Source organism: Eleginops maclovinus, chromosome 19 (assembly GCF_036324505.1).
Source record: "Eleginops maclovinus isolate JMC-PN-2008 ecotype Puerto Natales chromosome 19, JC_Emac_rtc_rv5, whole genome shotgun sequence".
NCBI classification, from domain to species: domain Eukaryota; kingdom Metazoa; phylum Chordata; class Actinopteri; order Perciformes; family Eleginopidae; genus Eleginops; species Eleginops maclovinus.
The window spans coordinates 16,966,648-16,986,272 of record NC_086367.1 but is presented as its reverse complement, the minus strand read 5'-3'; the positions used below and the strand labels follow the sequence as shown (position 1 = coordinate 16,986,272).

The following is a 19,625-nucleotide window of genomic DNA, read 5'->3' as shown; positions in this document are numbered from 1 at the left end:
CTTTTATTAAAGCAACATACCTACGGGAAGGGACAAGGGAGACATTTACACTGAAAGATAATTACGATTATTGATATTTTGTGTAGTGCTCTGCTCTGTCACCTGAGGCATGTTTCCGTCATGGTTTCCCTCCGCTCTGCTGACATCTTGTGGAGCAGCTGCAGCACAGGGCGCTACGTCATCACCGGATGTTGACACCAGATGAAGCTCAGAGAGGAACAGCTGAAAAAGAACAACAAAGCCGCGACGACGAAGGGTAAAAACAACAGATGTGCGTCTGAAATACACTTAAAACATCGGTGACATCATCGCTGGTGTGGACACACAGTGCCTCTTAAACAACTTGCAAAGGTAGGAATCCGTCATTAGATATTAAGCAGAGATACAAGTGTTTTGTTTGCCTTGGTCCTAGTTTGCCGTCGATGCGTCTGTTAGCTGGGCTGCTAACGTATCGTTAGCCTTTTTTTACTTGATAACCAGTAGGACACCGCTCATATAATATGCCAAGGCATTGGAAGAAGCTAACAGACTTGTTCCCTTGTTCAGTGGGTCGAAATTAGTTATCTATTGAGAACAGTTCATTTATTATTATTCTTAATGGCTTTTATTTTTAGCACCATTCAAAGCTCAGCTGCCATCTACAGCCAGCAGTCCTCATGACAGGCGGATCAGGAACAAAAAGTTCCTGTTGAAATCTGTCAAAGGCTCAACAAACAGCTAACATCAGTACGACAGTGGTATTTAAGAAAGAAATCATAATTTTGTAAATACCATAAGCTCATAATGTTTGTTTTTCTTTGAAAAACAGCCAACTGTAAAGTTACATTGTGTTGGTGACTTTTCTAAGTTCCCATATGTTCCCTTTTATACAGTCAGATTTATTTTTTGCTACGGCAGTTCACAGATATCTTTCAGGAATAAAACAATTACAAAAACAGTCATAATGAAACATGTTAACGTAAATGAACATTATTGGTGTTAGTGGGATGAATAGAAATCCTCTCAAAACATGCCATCTTATCATTTTTCTGATAAATATTTTACTATAGATCATTTTCTGGAAAGTGTTTTAAAACGTTGTTATTTTGAACTGTCATATGCTTATGTAGTGTTGTTGAGGACAAACACACATTACACATTGATTTGATAGAATCTCTGAATGAACTACTTTCTTCATAACCCACCAGCACATATAGGCTACTTGAAATGCAGTCAACACATGATGTGGCATTTTACAAAATGCAGTCTGTTTTGTTGGTTTGCATGGCATTACCTTCCCAAATCATAAGTAAAAGCCTCACAATGTTGTAAAAAAACACTAACCACATCTACACCCCATAGCCTAACTGATCATTTATTTACAACATTGTCCATAATAGCCTCACACACCTAGCTATGTTGTAGGAGTAGCTACAACATTATGAACGGTATGGAAAAACCTCTGAGAGCTCACCATTCCCTTTTGCTTTAGGGTATTGTATTATGCGTTTCGGTCTATATAGTGTTTTATTTTAAGTCTATTTTTTCTTGCTATTATTTTAGATTCACTTAAGTAAGTCCCAGAGAATTGACGATGGGACGCATCTTCCTGGACCACATTGGCGGCACTCGCCTCTTCTCCTGTGCCAACTGTGACACTATCCTGACCAACAGGTCTGAGCTCATCTCAACACGCTTCACAGGAGCCACAGGCAGAGCCTTCCTCTTCAACAAGGTACAACTCCATTACTGACACATGTTAAATGCTAAATGAAACAGCGATTGCCGAGTATCTAGTTCCCTCTAATAATTCCTTAACTCCACAGGTGGTGAACCTCCAGTACAGCGAGGTGCAGGACAGAGTAATGCTAACCGGCAGACACATGGTGAGGGACGTCAGCTGCAAGAACTGCAACAGCAAGTTGGGTTGGATCTATGAGTTTGCCACCGAGGACAGTCAGCGATACAAGGAGGGTCGTGTCATCCTGGAGAGGGCGCTGGTTAGGGAGAGTGAGGGCTTTGAGGAGCACATCCCCTCAGACAACTCATGAACCCCCTGTGTGAGGATCTCACTCCCATGCCCTGCTATCCCTCTCCTTTAATCCCTTTGCCTCTGAACTGTGCACCATCACCTGCAGACTTAGTGATCGGAGAACTTTTGGCTTCAACCCTTCCCTGTCTCTGGCTTCCACCTTAGACCTGTACTGATTAGAAGATTTGAGTGCTGGCTCTACTCCTGCTAAATAGGCTTCCCCAAAAATACTTGCTGAAAATATGTCACACGTCACCACCCCAAAACAGCTGGGCACACAAATTTGTAGTCAATGTTGAAGTGTTCATGCACAGAAAATCCCCGCCTCACATGCTCCTCACATTTTCATATGGTAGTTAATAACATGCATGATAACACACATGTTCAGTCTCACAGAAAACATCCCCTAGTTGTTTTGTTTATTTAGATTTCTGGAGGCAGTAGAGCTGAGTCCGTTCACCATCCAGACAGGAGACGCCCGCTCTACTCAGCGGTGTGAAATAAACCGATGAAGGTGTCACTCTACATATTGCTTCTGTGGGGCTTGTGCTTCTGTGTTGTGACCTTTTGTCTCAATGTGTTTGTCACTGGTGAGCACTGAATGCAATTAAGGCCATGGTAATTGTTATTTCTAGATCTGTCACCTTTTTATTAGCCAGTAGTTAAATAAATGTTAATGTTCATGTTCGAACGTGACCGTGAGGATCGCACAGAGTGATGTCATAATTAGGTATTCATTGTAGTGTTTGGTTGGATTTAATTTTTTGTTGGATCTGGCTCACATGATGTGCATATATCTTGATTGACGCGGTATTCTTGAAATGCACACAACGTGGGTTTAAGGTTACAATACATAGTGCGGGGATGACCTCATGAACAGCAGACAATCGTTTAATTGATCCTGCAATTTGATTCAGTTCTGCCACTCGGTTACCATGTGCCTGTGTGGTGTGCTGTGTGACGAGCAACGTGTCACTTTGGTGACTTATGAGGAGCGTGTATCCTCCAGCCATGTGTCTTCAGTGTGACGGAGGAGGGATGTGTCTGAGACATGATGGAGACATCCTCTGGCTGCCTGTCGGCATAAGGACAGGATTTCAAGAGGATTGGTCATGCAAGCGTTTGAAAGTAGCCAACACAGTTAGACAATGTGAGACAAGCTTAAAGACAGCCTCTGGAAAATAACAAGCAGGAGACAGTCTCTTTTCAGTGAGAATGTAGCTGGAAACGACTGGGAAAATAAAATCCAGCCTGAGTCAGAATAATCCATTTATTTAAAAAACAGTTGACGCCAATCTGTCTCCTAGAGTTGAACTACTTTCAGGATAGTGACCCATCCTCTTTTTACAATCTTAGGCTATGGGCATATTTGGTCATAAGATGACATGTTTCTTACACACAAAGCAAGCTTTAATGGAGTTCTAGTCTTCAAAGTTAAGCGTTGGTCTTCTGACTATGCCAGAGCCACAATTTTATATCGTCCGTGCCCTGCAATACAAATGGCAAATTGTAAAAAATAACCAAAATCTCTTTATCTCCATGACCTTTGAGGTTATTTTTGGAGTGGGTTGTAGCACAGCATCATGGCCCTGGTGTGACATTGTGCCATTTCAGTGTGAATGCCTGCAGGCGTTACCAAAATGGTCAAGCTTTCACCAACCGCGTTGTTATTGTCGCCTTCACAAGGTCATACAGGACCGACCAGTTGTCATTTCACCCAAAAATTACACAATCCATATCCCCAAATCAATGCAATGGCTGTGCATAATATTGTCTTTCTGGTGTTTATTTTTACCATTTTATTGAAAGTCCATTTTTTATTTGCTTTACATGATTATTATTTTATTGTGTTCATGTTCATTTATCTTACTGTATATTTTCTCTATTTGAGGTTTGAAAAAAATATGCTTTCTTGTATTTGCAAGGGTTTTCTTGGATGTTATTTCTAAATAAACATTTAGTCTTGCTGGGTAAACAAATTTGTCTTTGCTTGTTTTGTAGATTACAACATATTTTTGTTTAAAAGAATGGAGAATTTTCTCTCAAAGGAGTGCAGGTCTTTGAACACCTTGCTATGATGAGTATGTACTAACAAATTATTTATTATTTCTACTCATTTTACTTCTTCCTGCAGCTGTCTGTATTTTCAAAATAACAAATTTGTCTTGAAGCTGGTTCCCAAGATACATGTGGGAATAAGCACACCTGTTTCTGTTAGAATACTGTCATGTTCCTGTCCATAAAGGGGTGTTTAGACCTCTAGGTGGCAGCAGGACACTGAGACAGGCTGATATCTGAAGAGGTTTTCCCTTGGAGCCATGATGCTGACTCACTTGCCTGCCTCTGACGTTAGCAGGGTCTGTAGAGCTTCACTGCAGTCTGGAAATACATATCAGGGAAATTACTCAATGGAGCAGCAATGTACTCTGGATGATGTTCAGTTTAATAAGTGCCTAATACAGGTAAACGTTGAATGAGTTGTTCAGGAAAAGCAAACACTTGTGACAAAAATATACTTGATCCAAACTTAAAATTCCATTTCTCCTACTTATGCAGAACTCAGTGTGAATCATCCTAGCTGAAGAGATTTGACTGCATTGGGTTTAAAAATAGGCAGTGACGATTCTCTCCTAATCCACCCACTAATATTGCAGTGCTGCCTTGGAGTTATTTATAGCTGCGATCATGTTGGAAGGCTTCTTTGCTGGAGTGTCTGTGTCACAGTGGTGGATTCAACAACAGGTCTGCAGTCAATCCTGGAGACACCTCAGAGTGAGCACGCAGTTTAGACACATCTTAATTATGGTGCTGAACACAACACACTGTTCTGGTCAAAGCTATTTCTGTAACCTCTGCAGTTGCTTTTTGACATTTTTTTATGTATCTGGAGTATTAATGGATGGAGAAGATTGGTGTTTTTATGACCATATCTAGAGCCCTTTGAAAACCGGACATAACAAAAGGCTCCAACTGCACAGATCTGAATGTCCTGCTTTAAAATTCATAGTAGTCTTTGACTTTGTCCCTGCTTAACCTTAGGATTATCGGCTCTCTCTATTGAAAAAGCCATCGGGCCAACTAAGATAATTACACCGCCTTGTTGATCCTATTAGTCTGCATGCAATTGGATAGACGTGGCACAGATCTAGATGTGATGGTCCTCGTGTGTTCGGAGAGAGATCATTTTTTCCATTACCCTTTAGACACTTCCTCAGCATGCTTGGGCTGATCGACTAAAGACTTTAACTACAAGCTCTTTCTCTGTACCAACGAGATGCTGTGTTTTAAGACCGGGGGGAAAAAAAACAAAAACGTGTGTGATAGTCACAGGATAATAGGTACATCATCCATTTCCCTTCCATCCACTGTCAAACCCATCAGAGCAAATCTGAAGTTATATCAGAAGCAGAAGATGATTTGGGGTATAAGGGGGGTTGGGGGACCAAAAAAAGTACCAGGAGTATAATTGCATCCTTAATTGGCCGGTGATTCATGGTCCACGGACAGCTATTTTAGTTTATCCCTGACTTTTGTATTTGATTCCCTGGCATGTCAGCATCACGCCCCGAGCCCCAGGAGAGCAGAGATATAGAACATAGAAATAAACTTCTATCATTCCTCCACTCTCTCTCCACACACACACACACACACACACACACACAAAAGAGTGACATCATTCTGTCAGCAGGAGAAAATAGCATGCTTTCCATTGACATCACTCCACATCCCGTTGCTAGGAGACAGGGGAGTCAACACTGGTTGCTATGACGACTGCATTTCACCTTCAGAGCTCCTGACCTTTTTGGTTGTCTATTGCAGACTGTGAATGTGTGCGAATGCATGTGTGCAGACTGTGGCCCCAGCGTTGTGTAACATGAGCGTTCAAGGTCTGGTTGACTCATTCACTGCAGTGATTGTTATAGTAGGTTCTAGATTAAAGGGCCGCCCAGACAATACGCAAGATGCCCTGCAGCAGCTACACATCTCAGAGTAATGGAAATGAGACAAGTGATGAGTAAATCCCGTTGTCATAAATCCTATGTAATGTAATAACTATGATGTCAGCAACCTTTTAGAGTGACGTTACTGTCAATCTAATGACGGGCTATTACGCCACGAGATGAAATGAGTGTAAAAGCAGCATTATAGTTAGTATACATTTTCTACGCTGACGACAAAGCTAGAAAGAAACAAAGACTGGAAACGTGAATGTGTTTATACAGTTTATTTATTTAGATATACATTTCCTCCTGTAAGAGACTGACTCTTGTTTACCTGAGGACAGTGACTGAAGAGGTCCAGCATCAGCGAGTGATTGTAAAATGAGCTACAGAAAAACAGCACAAGTGAAAGACTTATACATGGAGAATCTGGCTGGTTCAGAGCTGAGGAAACGGATATAGTACCATGTTTGGTAAACTACTACATGCTGATGGTAAAATTGTTAACACAGCTGGATCACAGTGACTGGAAACAGCCTCTTTACAGTTAAACTACAGGAGCTTCAGATTGATATAAACAAAACAATTATTCAGTAAGATATTTGTCTCACAAAAACAGGGTTGAAGTGGTCATCTAGATCACACAGTGTTACAGAAAGTGCTAAATAGTCTAAGAGAAAAGTTTCCTGACTCACAGAATTGAAATGTTTTTGAGTGGCAAGAAGAGTCAGTGGCTAAAAGTGTGGTTCAAGCTCCGCTGCAATCTTGTTAAAATGTCTGTCCTTTTTTGGCACAATCGGAGCAGCTTTTCTCAGCTGTCATTTGCTAATTGAGTTTAGCAAGCGCATCAATGCCAGTCCTCCGGAGAGGGACACGGGCAGAGGTGGGCATTACAGGGCTTTTTTGGATTAGGTTGAGTTCATGGCCAGTTTTCCACTCCAAGTCTGGTCCTCTATGCCACCCCGGCACATCGAGGGGTAATGTTGTCCCAACAGGACATTCTTCCACCCCAGCATCCCGCCCCCCCCCCACCCACATCTTGCCTCTAAAAGGCATCCCTTCATTCCCAGAAAGGGCACAAAGCTCATCTGCTTCTACAGACATTAGATCTAAAATCTGTGATCTTGTCGAGTAGATGATCACAAGAGTTACCCCAGCGTGGATGAGGATCCTCTTACCTAACAAGACTTTCCGTTTGGTTTCTTGATAAAAATCTGCTTCTCCCACCTTTGGCTTTTATGTGCAAAAGCTACTTGAGCAAACACGCAGAATAACATTGTTTGTTTCAAAACCTGTACAGTAATAATAAGCATCATCACACAAGTCATCTCTGAGGACTAACTGGGGAAATTCCTTTCCCCAATTTGTATAAAAGGGTAATCATACCCAATAAAGGTAAACAATGGTACACATATATACCTGTATATTCCTAAGTAATTCTCTGGGAATTAACTCCTTTTCTTTCCCAGTTAGAGACTCCTAATCCAAACTGATTCATTTAACTAGTCCTATCAGTCTAACCTAGCCGACAGTGCTGATTTCAATATTGGTTAGAGTCAAGTCATCATATGTACAGGAGGTCTGTACTATGGCTCTGCTCCATCAATTATGACACGGATATAAAAACCAAGGGCAACAAAAAATACAGTAAAACAAGTTCTAAAGACATGGCAACAGCATGACACATACTTACAGCATTGTTTCATGACCATACTGAGTTTCTGAACGAACGACTAAAATAACAACAACGTTAACTGATGAAATGCACAGACAGCAAGCCAAATAACAAGGAGAGGCATACAGAGGGCAAGTGGTGCATTACGTGTGATGAATTCCTCGAATCCACATACACAAGTAAATAACATTCCCCTTTCTTCTACTGCAGAAAGGTACCTCTCTCCACTGAAGCCATGCAAACAGCAGGAAGTGACTTCCTTTCTAAGGCATGGAGCATTGGGTCCCTAAAAAGGAGCCCCTTGCCCTCAGAGCGGAGGTGGAAACATGTCCTCGTCCAGTCCACGCTGACTTCCCTCCTCACTGCATCTTCGCTTCAAGCACCTTACTCTTCTCACCCTTGTTGGCAGCCATGGACTTCCAGTATCGATGGCAGGCTAACTCCAGCAGCTCCACCCCGCCAATCAGCTTCTGCTGGGCCATAAATACTCCCACCATGACCAGGAAGTAGAGCCTGAATGGGGCCCAGAGCCACAGGCCAGTGAAGCAGAAGGCGATGAAGCTGGTCCAGTAGAGCAGTGAGGCGGCTTTTATCAGGGACACCCGCAGCTCCGACTTACAAGGTGGCACACGGGCAACGCCTTCCCTGTCGAAGCCCCGAGGCTGGGCTGAGTAGAAGTCCCGCAGGCGGATCTCTTTCTCGGCCCAGCGCTCTCGGCACCAAGACTCCAGGTCGGACGAGGCGGTCGGCAGGGAAGCCACCGGGTAGCGACGAACATGGAAGTGGATCTCACGGGGGAAAAGCCCCAGGATGAGGTGGCGTTCGGTCTGAGGGATGTTCTTGGGGTATGCCACTGTAATATCATGGACGGCATCCAGGTTGTCTCCTAGGAAAAGGGACAGATTAAAATGATCAAAGGGCACAGCACTTCTGATACCATAGTCGAACAGAACAAGGCATTGAACTAGACTGAAAGTTATGTAAACACTCAAAACTACTGTACTGCAGTTTATGGCGTGACACTGCAAGGAGACTTTAATTGATCCATTTTCCATATCCACACTTGTTATTGGAACCCTTTCATGCACCCGTCACAATCCCAGCTCTGAGCTTCATTATGCATGTAGCTTTAATTATCCAGAGGCTTAGAGCTTCATCCCATCTCTGCCTTCAAAACTACCATGAGCTTTATCCCACTGTCATTCATCTGCAGGGCCCTTACTACACAAATATAGAGCTGAATGAAATCTGGGACAGGACGACACCTGCCAGCGCCGGCTCCTGTACAGCTCATCTCTGTCACGGTAAAAATAGAGCTGAGAGGGGCACAGTGGACTTGGGACAAAGACATGTCAGTCAGGGGTGCTGAGAGAGGGAGAGGAGAATAAGCTAAGTCTGATGACATCAAACTGATTCATAACACCTGCTTGGAGAGTTTGTGCCATGCTCAGCACCCAGGGCAGGTGGGGGATGACGGCAGCGCCAGAGGTGGTTATTTCAACACTGGAGCTCTGCCAGAAATTAGCTCACAGGGAAACATGAGAGTCTCTGGGGTGTTGTAATGGCTGGCAGTAGGATGAAGCATCGGTCTGAGAAAGGACCCCTCTCATACAAACGGCATCAGTGGATCAACTACAGTCATCATGATGACACGTCACTTCCCCTTGGGTTTGCTGATAGTGTATTTCCATCATGATGACTTTGGCTCGGAATGGCAATCCCCAGAAGATGTTGCCATTTGAACGCCGAACTTTCTGAACTTACCTTTTCGCAGTCTGTCCACAATGAAGGTGAATCCAGTGCTGCGGGGATGCAACACGTACTCAAATTTCGGCAGCTTGTGCTGGACAGCAAACGCATCACTCTTTGCTCTTGTATTTTCTGTAAGACAGACGGATACACAATTAAACTCTGTATATTTCAAAAACCACATTATGTTGGGAAGCATGTAACTCAGGGGTGTCCAAACTTTTGGGCCACATATAGAATAACATACGAAGGGTTGGGCCACTCACTAGAGGGGAGGTATTTTGCCTCATAAGTTAAGTTATAAGTTAGCAGAATCTATCAAATTTGGTTAAATATTCTTGATAATTGAACATGCTTTAAGAAAATAAACTAGCTTACAGTACATCAGAGCTTTACTTCGTTTATTTTGTTACAAAAAGTGTTCAAAAGCCTCAGATTGCTCATAATAAGGGGAAATATGAAGGCTTTATTTCAAGCTTGTTATGTACATAAGTTGTTGGGCTTTTTTTTGATCAACTATGATTTGTTATAAAATGTTTTCCACTTCAATTGAATTTATTTGAAAACACATTCTACATATTTAATCAAGAAGTACATTATAAATAAAGATCAAGTTTCAGCTGTGGGCCATATTCCATTATACTATTTAAAATTCCTTAGGGCCAATTCAAAACGGACAACGGGCCAAAGTTGGCCCACAGGGCCGCAGGTTGGACACCCCTGATGTAACATATGTTATATGTGGATAGGAGATCATATAAATATATTTAGAGCAGGTAACGAGAGAGACATACTGTTTACTTGAAATGTTTATGATTATTTAGCTGATTAGTTTATTCTATTTGCTGATAGCACTATTATTGCATACATATTAGTAACATCCAATGAAAGGTTATCCAAGGTTAATTGATGGACTCTTAACAAGCCAGCACTATGCGTCTATTTGGATTTTCTTTAACTTTATTTGAGATTTTTATACAGAAAATATCACTAAATGTACATGAACTGTGATAGAAATGGAACTTTGTTGACGTGTGAAACAAAAGCACATACAGTATGCTACCAAAGACAATCATAATGTTGATTACGCTATGAAGCAATCCTTGAAACACACCTACCAGTGGCAAACGCTGACACATTTTTTAAAAGGGGGACATAAACACAGGAAAGATGATTGTTTATTAACCAAACATTCCTCAGGAACTTGTTGCAGGAACACGAAAACTATATCACGACTCATTAGTCAAATTATGTAACAGTACAGTAGCTGCTTCCTGTAGGACAAAGGCTCTATAGACAACACTCTGACGAGTCATTCTTATACAATCTGTAACTCAATTCACACCAGCTTTAAAAGGTTCAGTAGGGGTCATGGAAATGTTTAGAGGGGCTTAAGTGCACTCTGGAGCGGATACTGTGGATGCAGGTCTCAAAAGAACAGGACAACTTCTGCATTTGTCGTCAGAACATGTTTTCACCGCCTTGTTTGCGTCAAATTAAGCCACGAGGTGTAAGAGGCTTACATGCAGACATGTCTGCAAAGGCGCAAATACAACACCAAAAGTAAATCGATCTTTAAAGCCCTAAATCTGCTGGCCAATTACGATGTAACTTAATTGGACCCCTCATGACATCATGGTACGTAGAGAGGACTTAAGCTTCCCTCTGTAAGTTACTCGGGACTTTGATTGGATTAGTTTTGGTTTGAAAGGGCTTTAGTCACTGGTGTCGCTGTTGCTTGGATTGAAACATCAGAGCATTCCTGCACAAATGTCTCGAGGGATTTAGCCATGCCTTATCACTTGGAAATTGTGTTTGCATAATATTGTCAGTGTAGGGCCACACAGAGCTGGAAACCGTTTATCAGGGTACATATTGTAAGAAAAACAATTCAAAATATGGGCAAATTGTCCCATGAATGAATGGAGCGAGGCTTTGTTGTATTTCTCACCAGTGAGGTCTGTGCCCTCGGGGAACAAGAGCAGCTGAAGGGGCTCTCTGATGTCACAGAAGTAGTCCAGCATGTTGCCCATGTGCTTCTTGTCATTCTCCCACCGACGCTGAATAAAGACGAAGCATGCTACCTGCATTGCCCAGCCTGCGAAATACAAACACAGTCTTTACATGTGTAATTGCTTAACTGATTTGGACTTTTCGAGGCAGGCATAGTCTATGTTTCCCAGGAAAAGCGTCAGACATTGGGCCTTTTAAACATCAGAGCATCTCTGATCTGTAACATACATACTCCCTCTTGATATCACGTTTGTCATACCAGCATCTACTCACAGGAAATATGCTTTTTTCCTTTGGTTATATTTATTGTTCTCAAGTCGCCAGTTTATAAGCTTTTTGCTTAAACTAATAGCGTCGAACATAGTCCATAAATAAAACATTTGTGTTTGTTTAATCTGTTTTGGAAGAGGTGTTGATTTCATTTCATTCTGGAGGTTCAATAACAGATTCTTTTTTCATAACCTTCTTCTGCCCTGAATTTGCAATGTACTGTTCCTCATTTAGATTCAGATTTCTATTAAAAGTAAACTGATTTGCATGATGTAATGATATTTTTGCATTAGTGCTTTGCAACCCATATATTATATTAGGGTATGAATAGGAGTTTAACTCTGTGTGTGTGTACAGCAAAGAGAAAAGCACACATTGTATACCCACCAAAGCCAGGCACCGCCTTCAGGGCCGCCTTGAGGCAGATCTTCTCCAGACGAAGGTAGCTGTACCTGAGCAGACAACACCAGAGGAACATCCAGTCCAGGCGGGTCCGGTGGTTCATGATGATCACGCTTCGCTCACTCGGAATGAAGCCATCTCCCGTGATCACCACCTTCACCCCAAATACCAGCTCTAGCAACGACTACAGAGGGGAGAGATGCCGGGATGGAGGAGGGATAAGGAAGAACAACAAGAGAGGGAAGAATTGAAAGAGCATAGGGAGGAAACATATGGAGAGGTAGATGATCACAAGAATGATCATTGGTAAAAGATGGAGAGGGAGAGAGGAGGGACTGGGAAGAGGAAAGATGGGAAGTTAAATTTAGGAGGGACAAGAATGAGAAGAAAATAAATGATTAAAGTTGCAAGAGGTCACTGTAAACAAGATGTGCTTAATTGTTCTAAAAGGGAAACCTAAAAACATAAAGTTTACTTCTGATAAATAAGGCAGGCATAAATAACGCTGAGATGACGTAGGTTATGGTGACCATGTCAGACACGGGTCGCTTAAGACCATCTGGAACGAGCATTAGCAGGCTAAATTGAGGCTAAGCTGGTGAACACACCACAGGCAGGGTCAGCCACGTAGCGACGATGCGATCCGTGATCCAGCGGTACCAAGCAGGGGACAGCAGCATGAGGGGCAGAACTGGACCCAGCATGAAGACACTTCCAAAGAAGCTCCCCAGAAAAAGGGTCACGACAAAGTACAGGCCTCGCACCGACACAGCCATCTGTGGAGGGATGGAGGGGACAAGATTAATCTGCATACATGTCAAAACAAATAAGAGCAGATAAAACATAAGCTGTTGTTGATGCATTAAAACACAAAGATGATGACTATGGAAAGTGGAGCAACTGTAACATGAAACAAATAGGATTATCGACGGTCGCATCAGTTGCAACGACTGCTGTTCTGTTGCTCCTCTGACATATTTTCCCACAAACAGTGGAAAATCCAGGGCAGACATTCCAAGAGTGGAATGTAAATAGGGGAACCTTTCTGACTGTGGGTAACAAATTGTGGATGCATGGTCACTAAATCAAGTGTGGCTGTGACTTCGAAATTATTCACAGTCTGTAGAGCATAAACAGTGGTTAAAATATCGTTAAAGCTGTCAATAACTTATGTAACCATACACAAATAACAAGATATTCAAGTTAAATATAGCAGGGGCAGAGGGATTTGATCAACATGTTCCAATCCTAACTGATATTTAAGATCCCATTTTTCTGTTTTAACTAGTTATGTAAATTAAAAAGTAATTATGGAACACCTTCATCTTTATTTCTCCATTGTAAAATAGAGCGCACCAGCACCTGAAGCATGACAGTTATCTTCAAGTACCATCGCCTCTGATATTAGGAGTGGAACTAATGAATGAAGTTACATGATGAACAATAAACACACTAATGAAGGTCAAATTGAACTGATAAGCTTACACGTCTTGGTTTATTAAAGAAATTAATAATTTCATAACATTAATAAGCACAATTATGATTAATTAAAGACCAGTAAACTAATTATCATTCACACATGTGAAGACAGCACACGGCATTAAACACATAGGCCTACATCTGCAAGGCGACCGTGAATGCAAACCATATAAGTAGATCGTAAAGGTATGGTTGAGCAAGTTCGGAGCGGTAGCTGCAACATGGCAGGAATAGAGTCATTAGATCCCTGAGGAAAGTGAACTGAGCCTGTAATCCTTCGGAAATTGAAAACCAAGTAACAGGACCTTCAATTGTCTTTGACATATCGGATGAGTTTAAAGGGGCTCATCTGGACATGCCATGAGGATCGCCTGTCATTTCAATGACATCAGTGGTGACCACTTCAGCCTCATTGGTAACGTTACACTATTGCCCTTACGTAAGGTACTGCACACACACACACACACACACACACACACACACACACACACACACACACACACACACACACACACACACACACACACACACACACACACACACACACACACACACACACACACACACACACACACACACACACACACACACACACACACACACACACACACACACACACACACACCTTGCCTGATGAGACCTCCTCCAGATTGTGTGCTCGACCCGTCTCTCGCTCTCTCCTGTTGTTGTTGTTGCACCTCTACAATATGGACATTTATGATCTTTTATTCTTAGTTTTGGCTCCACCAAACTTAAGTAGGACGATCAAAAACACCCTATGTTGGTGCGCTGGGTCGTTAAAAAACAACCACCAAGCAAAGTCAACTCAAAAAAACAATTTATTTCCATGTATTCAAACCAAAACATTCAAATATGAGGCAAGTAAAGGAATAGCAATCTCTCAGTAGGAACCTAGTCCATTTCCCCTGAAAGGGAATCTGCTGCTACATGCTGTGATACTTTTGATAAAAGGCTATGTAGATAAACGTTAACGTTGTCTTTTCACTAAGTCGTATATGAATGCGTTTTGTGCTACTATATAAATAAGCAGGATATTGGTGCCAAATGCTTATTCCAGAAAAATAATTTAACAAACTAAACTACCAAGATTACATCTTCTCCATCAGAACACTGCAATTATAATCGCGTCCCCTGAGATAAAGGTTAAAAGGGGAAATACAGGGATTTGATTGGACCCTGACCTTGCTGACGCAACGAGTCTTAGCTGGTGCCACAAGGAGCAATTTCATCCAGCGGGTGTATTCTTCTCTCTGAACTGTGGTTCAAGCTTAACACCTTAATTACCGCTATGATTGCACAAGCCTTTATTCAGACTACCTGCCCCAACACACCCATCATCTCGCCCTCGTTGACACCCTCTGCGGCACCATGACACAGCAAGTCTCAAAGCAGAAAAGTGGCTGAAGGTGCATTTCAAAGATGCAAGTCATTCATTATGCTGGCAATAAGGGTTTAACGGTTACCTGTTTTAACAACGGAAAATCTGAGGCACAAACGAGATGACAAAACATGCTTGCTCGGCACAATTATGCTGTGTCCCAACACATAAAGAACACCCTTGGGTGGCAACCGGAACAAGCAAAAGATCCCATAGTACAAGGCATGACACACTGGGAAATTGATGTGAGAAGTGAATGGAATTATGAGTATATATACGTGTTAAATAAACATGTTTTTACATCTACTGGGTGCGGACACCTGGGAAATATCATTATTTATATCAGGCATCCATGGAAACACTTTTGTTTCCATACAAAGCAAGTACCACTTTAGGTTTGACTTAGTACCATCCATTTGGATTGTTTTAAAATTGTATTTAATCAAGATAACAGTGATCCTGAAAGCATTTCCCCAAACATAGCACCACACGCAATGCAAAGCGTACTCCTCCACATATCCAAGTCTAAATTCTCTGGCAATCATTTTGCATTCCTTACTTTAAGCCAGGACCAGACATCCCGACAGAGAAGAGCTGAGTGAAGAGGTCAAGCCTGTCTGGGCTAAACAATGAGCTTAAGTGGTGTGTGTGTGTTAAGAGACAGAGAGGAAAAGAAAGAGACGGGAAGAACGCAATAGATAATGCTGTAAAATTAATTGCAAATAGATTTAAGTGCAGGTCTATTTTACAACCTAGAAGGCACTTTGAGAAAAAATGTTTTAACAACTCTCACATCAAGTGAAACCCCAAACCCTGATCCAACTCTTCAACACAGATCGTATTTCTTGACATCGGAACTTGTACAGTTAAGAAATACCTCAAAATGTATCAGAAAATCCAACATTTTGGGATACCTTCCAAACATACAGACTAAAAGGCAAAATAAAACCATTGGTCAATACCTAACATGGCCTTATAACCTCACTCAATCTGCATCCATCAATTTTACCAAGAGCAGCCAAACTCTTTCATTGCATTGATGAAAAGGAAGCAGTAATTGGTAATAGATCAATTATAGAGGACTTGCCAGGATTGATTTCTCTTGGAACCTTTACATGGTTAATGTCCTTTAGTGTCCCACCCATATATTTCACATGTGCATACTAATTACACACAGGCGAGGAAACAAATGTCATCTAGTTTGATTGATTTTTTTTTCAGAAACCTGTTTTAATGGTCTCTGAGTACATTTGGATGAACTGGTTGGGTTTGTTATCAGCTGTACAACAATCCTATGGATTAGTTATGGGTTTGGGAGCAAGGTGCATGTCAGTGACTTCCTTGTGGATTTCCCAATCTGCCATAAATATGTATTCAATAATGCTGGGTATTTTTTAACATTAAATCAACCAGCATGGAGAAACATTGTCTAACCGGATCCCGTCCCCTTGTACTCAAATCACGACTGATAAGGCGATAATTATCTAACTTGCACCCATTTTCCATAATCCCAGTTTGGGACAAACAAAGAGCAAGGACTTTGACCGTGCAGACAACACTGGTCGGTCAACGTTTAATATTTAAGAAAAGTAGTTACAGTAACAGACCCTATACATGGTTTGCAATGTTGACTGTAAATAATCATCCTTCAGTTAGCATTTTGCTTCGTAAATAATTACTCAACTCTAGCCTTGCATGCCAATAACGGACACGCCTAAATAAGAAATAATGGTGAGATGTAATCATAATAGATTGGATAGTGGAATTGCTGTTATTATAGCTTGCTAACGTAAAGATTTTGCTTTGCTCCATATTATTATTATTATTATTATTCGTCAATAAGTACTTTTATCAGAATGTGAATCATCAACAGGTTTATTGCCAAGTATCACATACAAGGAATTGGCCTTGGTCTATATTGTGGGTACATAAACATAGCCATAAAAGATAAATTGTAAGACAAGTACCATACAATAAAAACAATGATAAAAACTATTTTAAGAAAACCATAATTAACAATAAAATACAGAAATATTTACATGGAATATAGATATATAAAAAATACAAATATGTGCAGCATTGGTATGACAAGATATCCGATAGAGCTTTTTGGGAATCGAAACACTGACCCTTTAGGTTGGTAGACATCCATGTATCTCTTGAGCTAATGTCACCATTCCTAATATTTAAGTACATTTTCCTAATTGTTAAATACTGTTACTTACGTGCCATGGTCGATACAATACTTTTACTTGCATTTAGTGTTTTTACAGTGTGATATTAGTTTTGGAGCGTCCTTGTTAACATGTACTGTCAAATCCACTACTTACAGTACTTTTACTCAAGTAAACAATCTGAATACTTTTCCCACCACTGGTTAAAACGTTAGCATATACTTTGGAAACTGTGAGAAAGCTACCTGCTGTCAGTGCAGATTATCTTCGTGCTTACGTTGCTCTCGAAACAACGCTGACACAAACAACATGAATGCCAGTTAAGCGTGTAACATTCTCACATTAAACAGAAGCTAGCCCCTGTTAGCCGACGTCATCCTGCTCAATTTAACGGGACTGGCCAATGCACTTACTACGGTTAAAAATATCTGCATACTGTCGTATGACAACACACCCACCTTTCGTGTTTCTCCTCCGGAGTCAAATGTATTTTCAGGTTAGGTGAGGTAGTTTTGTTAGCTCCGATAAGTCCAAACACTTGGTTGCGACATAGCAACTTGGCTAGCAGTCTGCTAACGTTAGCAAACTAGCTAAGCTGATCAACAACTGCGTTACTAAGCTACCCCTCAAAGCTAACGGTTTTTGAAGCTGTTTCACGGACCGTTTCCCAGCAAATCGGGTATTCTTGAGATAGTAGCTCACGACAACTTTGCTTTGTTTGAGTGCCTTTACTAACTATGACTGCAGCAAAAGTCTAGCCGCCTTACCATTATGCTAACACGACCTCTCAACTTGTTACCTCTCACCTGTCCTCGCGCCCAGCCATCAACAGGGGTCGCTGTTTTTGACAGCTACATTATTCCAGGAGGTGAGAGCTAACCGCAGGCTCAGCTTCAAGAACAACATAAGATGAAGTAGATTTCACATGTTGATAGTGGCTATGGTTGACGTTTTTGTTATATTTTAAGCAACAGCAAACTACCCGCACTTACAAAGACTTTGCAGGAGGTGCAAAGGGAGAGACGTACAACAGGCTCCATGCATGCACCCCTAATGCAAGTGCAAGGTGTAAGAAGCTGTAATGTAGCCTATTTTCAAGTGTCAAAGTTGCTCATTATGCAGAAAATTGTCTCCTGTGAGTGTTGTCTTACTAAAAAACACATTTTTATACTTACTGCTGATAATGACATTAATGTCTGAGCAGTATTTTAGTGTTGTAGCCGGCAGAGGGGAAGCTCGCTTCTTTAGATTGTATGGTAAAATGTTCTGGAATGTTGCAGATCATCATAAATTAATCTGCAATTGTACTCGTAACCAGCTATTAAATACATTTACTGGAGTAAAAAGTACAATATTTCCATCTAAAGAAAGTAGAGGTAGAATAATTAGTAACATCATTGTTTCAACAGACTACCTACTGGCCTACTTCATATCTGCACGTTTAACCTTTACAGTGACATATTGTCTTTAAATTACGTTTAACTGAAATGAATGGCCCCTGGAAAGTCCATTCCTGATACTACCTTTGTGCAAACTAATCCTCTATTCAGAGTTTAAGATAATTTGCTCATGTTGTATTGTTCTACATCCCTATTTGAATAATATGTCAGAACTCATTTAAATCTCAAGCATTGTATTGGTGATATACTTCATGACTGAGTCTCCCAACATAGCCTTTTAAAGTAGTATAAATCCTTGCATGTGTCATTTGTTTCTTCTACCCACAGTTATGAGGTGTTCTACTGTTACAGATTACCTCAGCATTCAGTGATGTGTGTGCACAGATTGGTCAATGTGTCTGAGCGTATCCGAGCATGCATGTTCTCTCGTGTGTGTATGTGTGGTGACGGACTGACAGACAGGCAAAAGAGAGAGTGCACTTAGTCAAACTCAAGACTTTTCCATGACCTGCTCCCTATGGCATGCACTCTATCTGAGAGACTGAGTGAACTGTATAGCTTTCTCAGTATAAACTTCTCAAGGGTCAACGCATCACTTCAGAGGGAGCGGAAAAAAACTTTGCTTTGAAACAAGCTCTCCTTTTTTCCAGTTTAGTGCCAACTCACCTTCAAAAAAGAAGCACGTCCACATGATTAATGGCCGTTGTCCAAGATATTTTAGTAAAAGCAATTTGATCAGTTGCTCTTAATCATATTCCCTTTGAGAATTCCAAATATATCAACCCTCTGGTAAGAATCAAAGTCATTTTGATCCATTAAAGACATGTGCACTTTAGCTTTGTTTGCTGATAAAAACGACATGGGAGGTAAGCCAAGTTAAATGCAACAGATAAACGTAGAGACCATCTACAAAAATGTATGTTAGACATGCCATTCCACTTACATAGATCCGTGTGGGAGAGACAAAGTGAGTTTTTTTTCGGGCATTGTACGCTCTGTTTTGGTTTATTTTCTATTCTATTGATAGCGCTTTAACGAGGCTTTATTGGAAAAAAAGAACTGTTAGGGTTTTAATTCTTTTTTTTTTTTTAAACATTCCTGCCTCTAATGAC

General features: G+C 41.2%; 2 protein-coding genes across 3 annotated transcripts; one reads left to right on the top strand and one right to left on the bottom strand.

The window, feature by feature from the left end:
- The first annotated feature begins 102 nt into the window (after positions 1-102).
- On the top strand, positions 103-3,990 carry LOC134881797 (protein yippee-like 5). The gene is made up of 3 exons (XM_063909356.1): positions 103-351; positions 1,543-1,714; positions 1,806-3,990. The coding sequence occupies exons 2-3, from the start codon at positions 1,574-1,576 to the stop codon at positions 2,028-2,030; spliced, it is 366 nt and encodes a 121-aa protein (XP_063765426.1). The 5' UTR covers positions 103-351; positions 1,543-1,573; the 3' UTR covers positions 2,031-3,990.
- Positions 3,991-6,221: 2,231 nt separating this feature from the next.
- lclat1 (lysocardiolipin acyltransferase 1) lies at positions 6,222-17,924 on the bottom strand. 2 transcript variants are annotated; one of them, XM_063909533.1, is made up of 6 exons: positions 17,572-17,924; positions 12,670-12,837; positions 12,047-12,245; positions 11,328-11,474; positions 9,392-9,508; positions 6,222-8,513 (listed from the first exon to the last, which is right to left on the bottom strand). In XM_063909533.1, the coding sequence occupies exons 2-6, from the start codon at positions 12,835-12,837 to the stop codon at positions 7,987-7,989; spliced, it is 1,158 nt and encodes a 385-aa protein (XP_063765603.1). In that variant the 5' UTR covers positions 17,572-17,924; the 3' UTR covers positions 6,222-7,986. The 2 variants fall into 2 exon arrangements, with proteins under 2 accessions (XP_063765603.1, XP_063765604.1); XM_063909534.1 differs by lacking the exon at positions 17,572-17,924 and having other exon boundaries at positions 12,047-12,396.
- Positions 17,925-19,625: the final 1,701 nt, after the last annotated feature.

What these genes read in the sequence shown, in the direction of transcription:
- LOC134881797 (XM_063909356.1), top strand. Translation starts at nt 1,574, where the DNA reads ATGGGACGCATCTTCCTGGACCACATTGGCGGCACTCGCCTCTTCTCC. An exon ending in GAGCCTTCCTCTTCAACAAG is followed by an intron (nt 1,715 to 1,805) that starts GTACAACTCCAT and finishes TTAACTCCACAG; the next exon opens with GTGGTGAACCTCCAGTACAG.
- lclat1 (XM_063909533.1), bottom strand. Translation starts at nt 12,837, where the DNA reads ATGGCTGTGTCGGTGCGAGGCCTGTACTTTGTCGTGACCCTTTTTCTG. An exon ending in CGAGGGCACAGACCTCACTG is followed by an intron (nt 9,509 to 11,327) that starts GTGAGAAATACA and finishes TCTGTCTTACAG; the next exon opens with AAAATACAAGAGCAAAGAGT. An exon ending in TGTGGACAGACTGCGAAAAG is followed by an intron (nt 8,514 to 9,391) that starts GTAAGTTCAGAA and finishes CCCTTTTCCTAG; the next exon opens with GAGACAACCTGGATGCCGTC.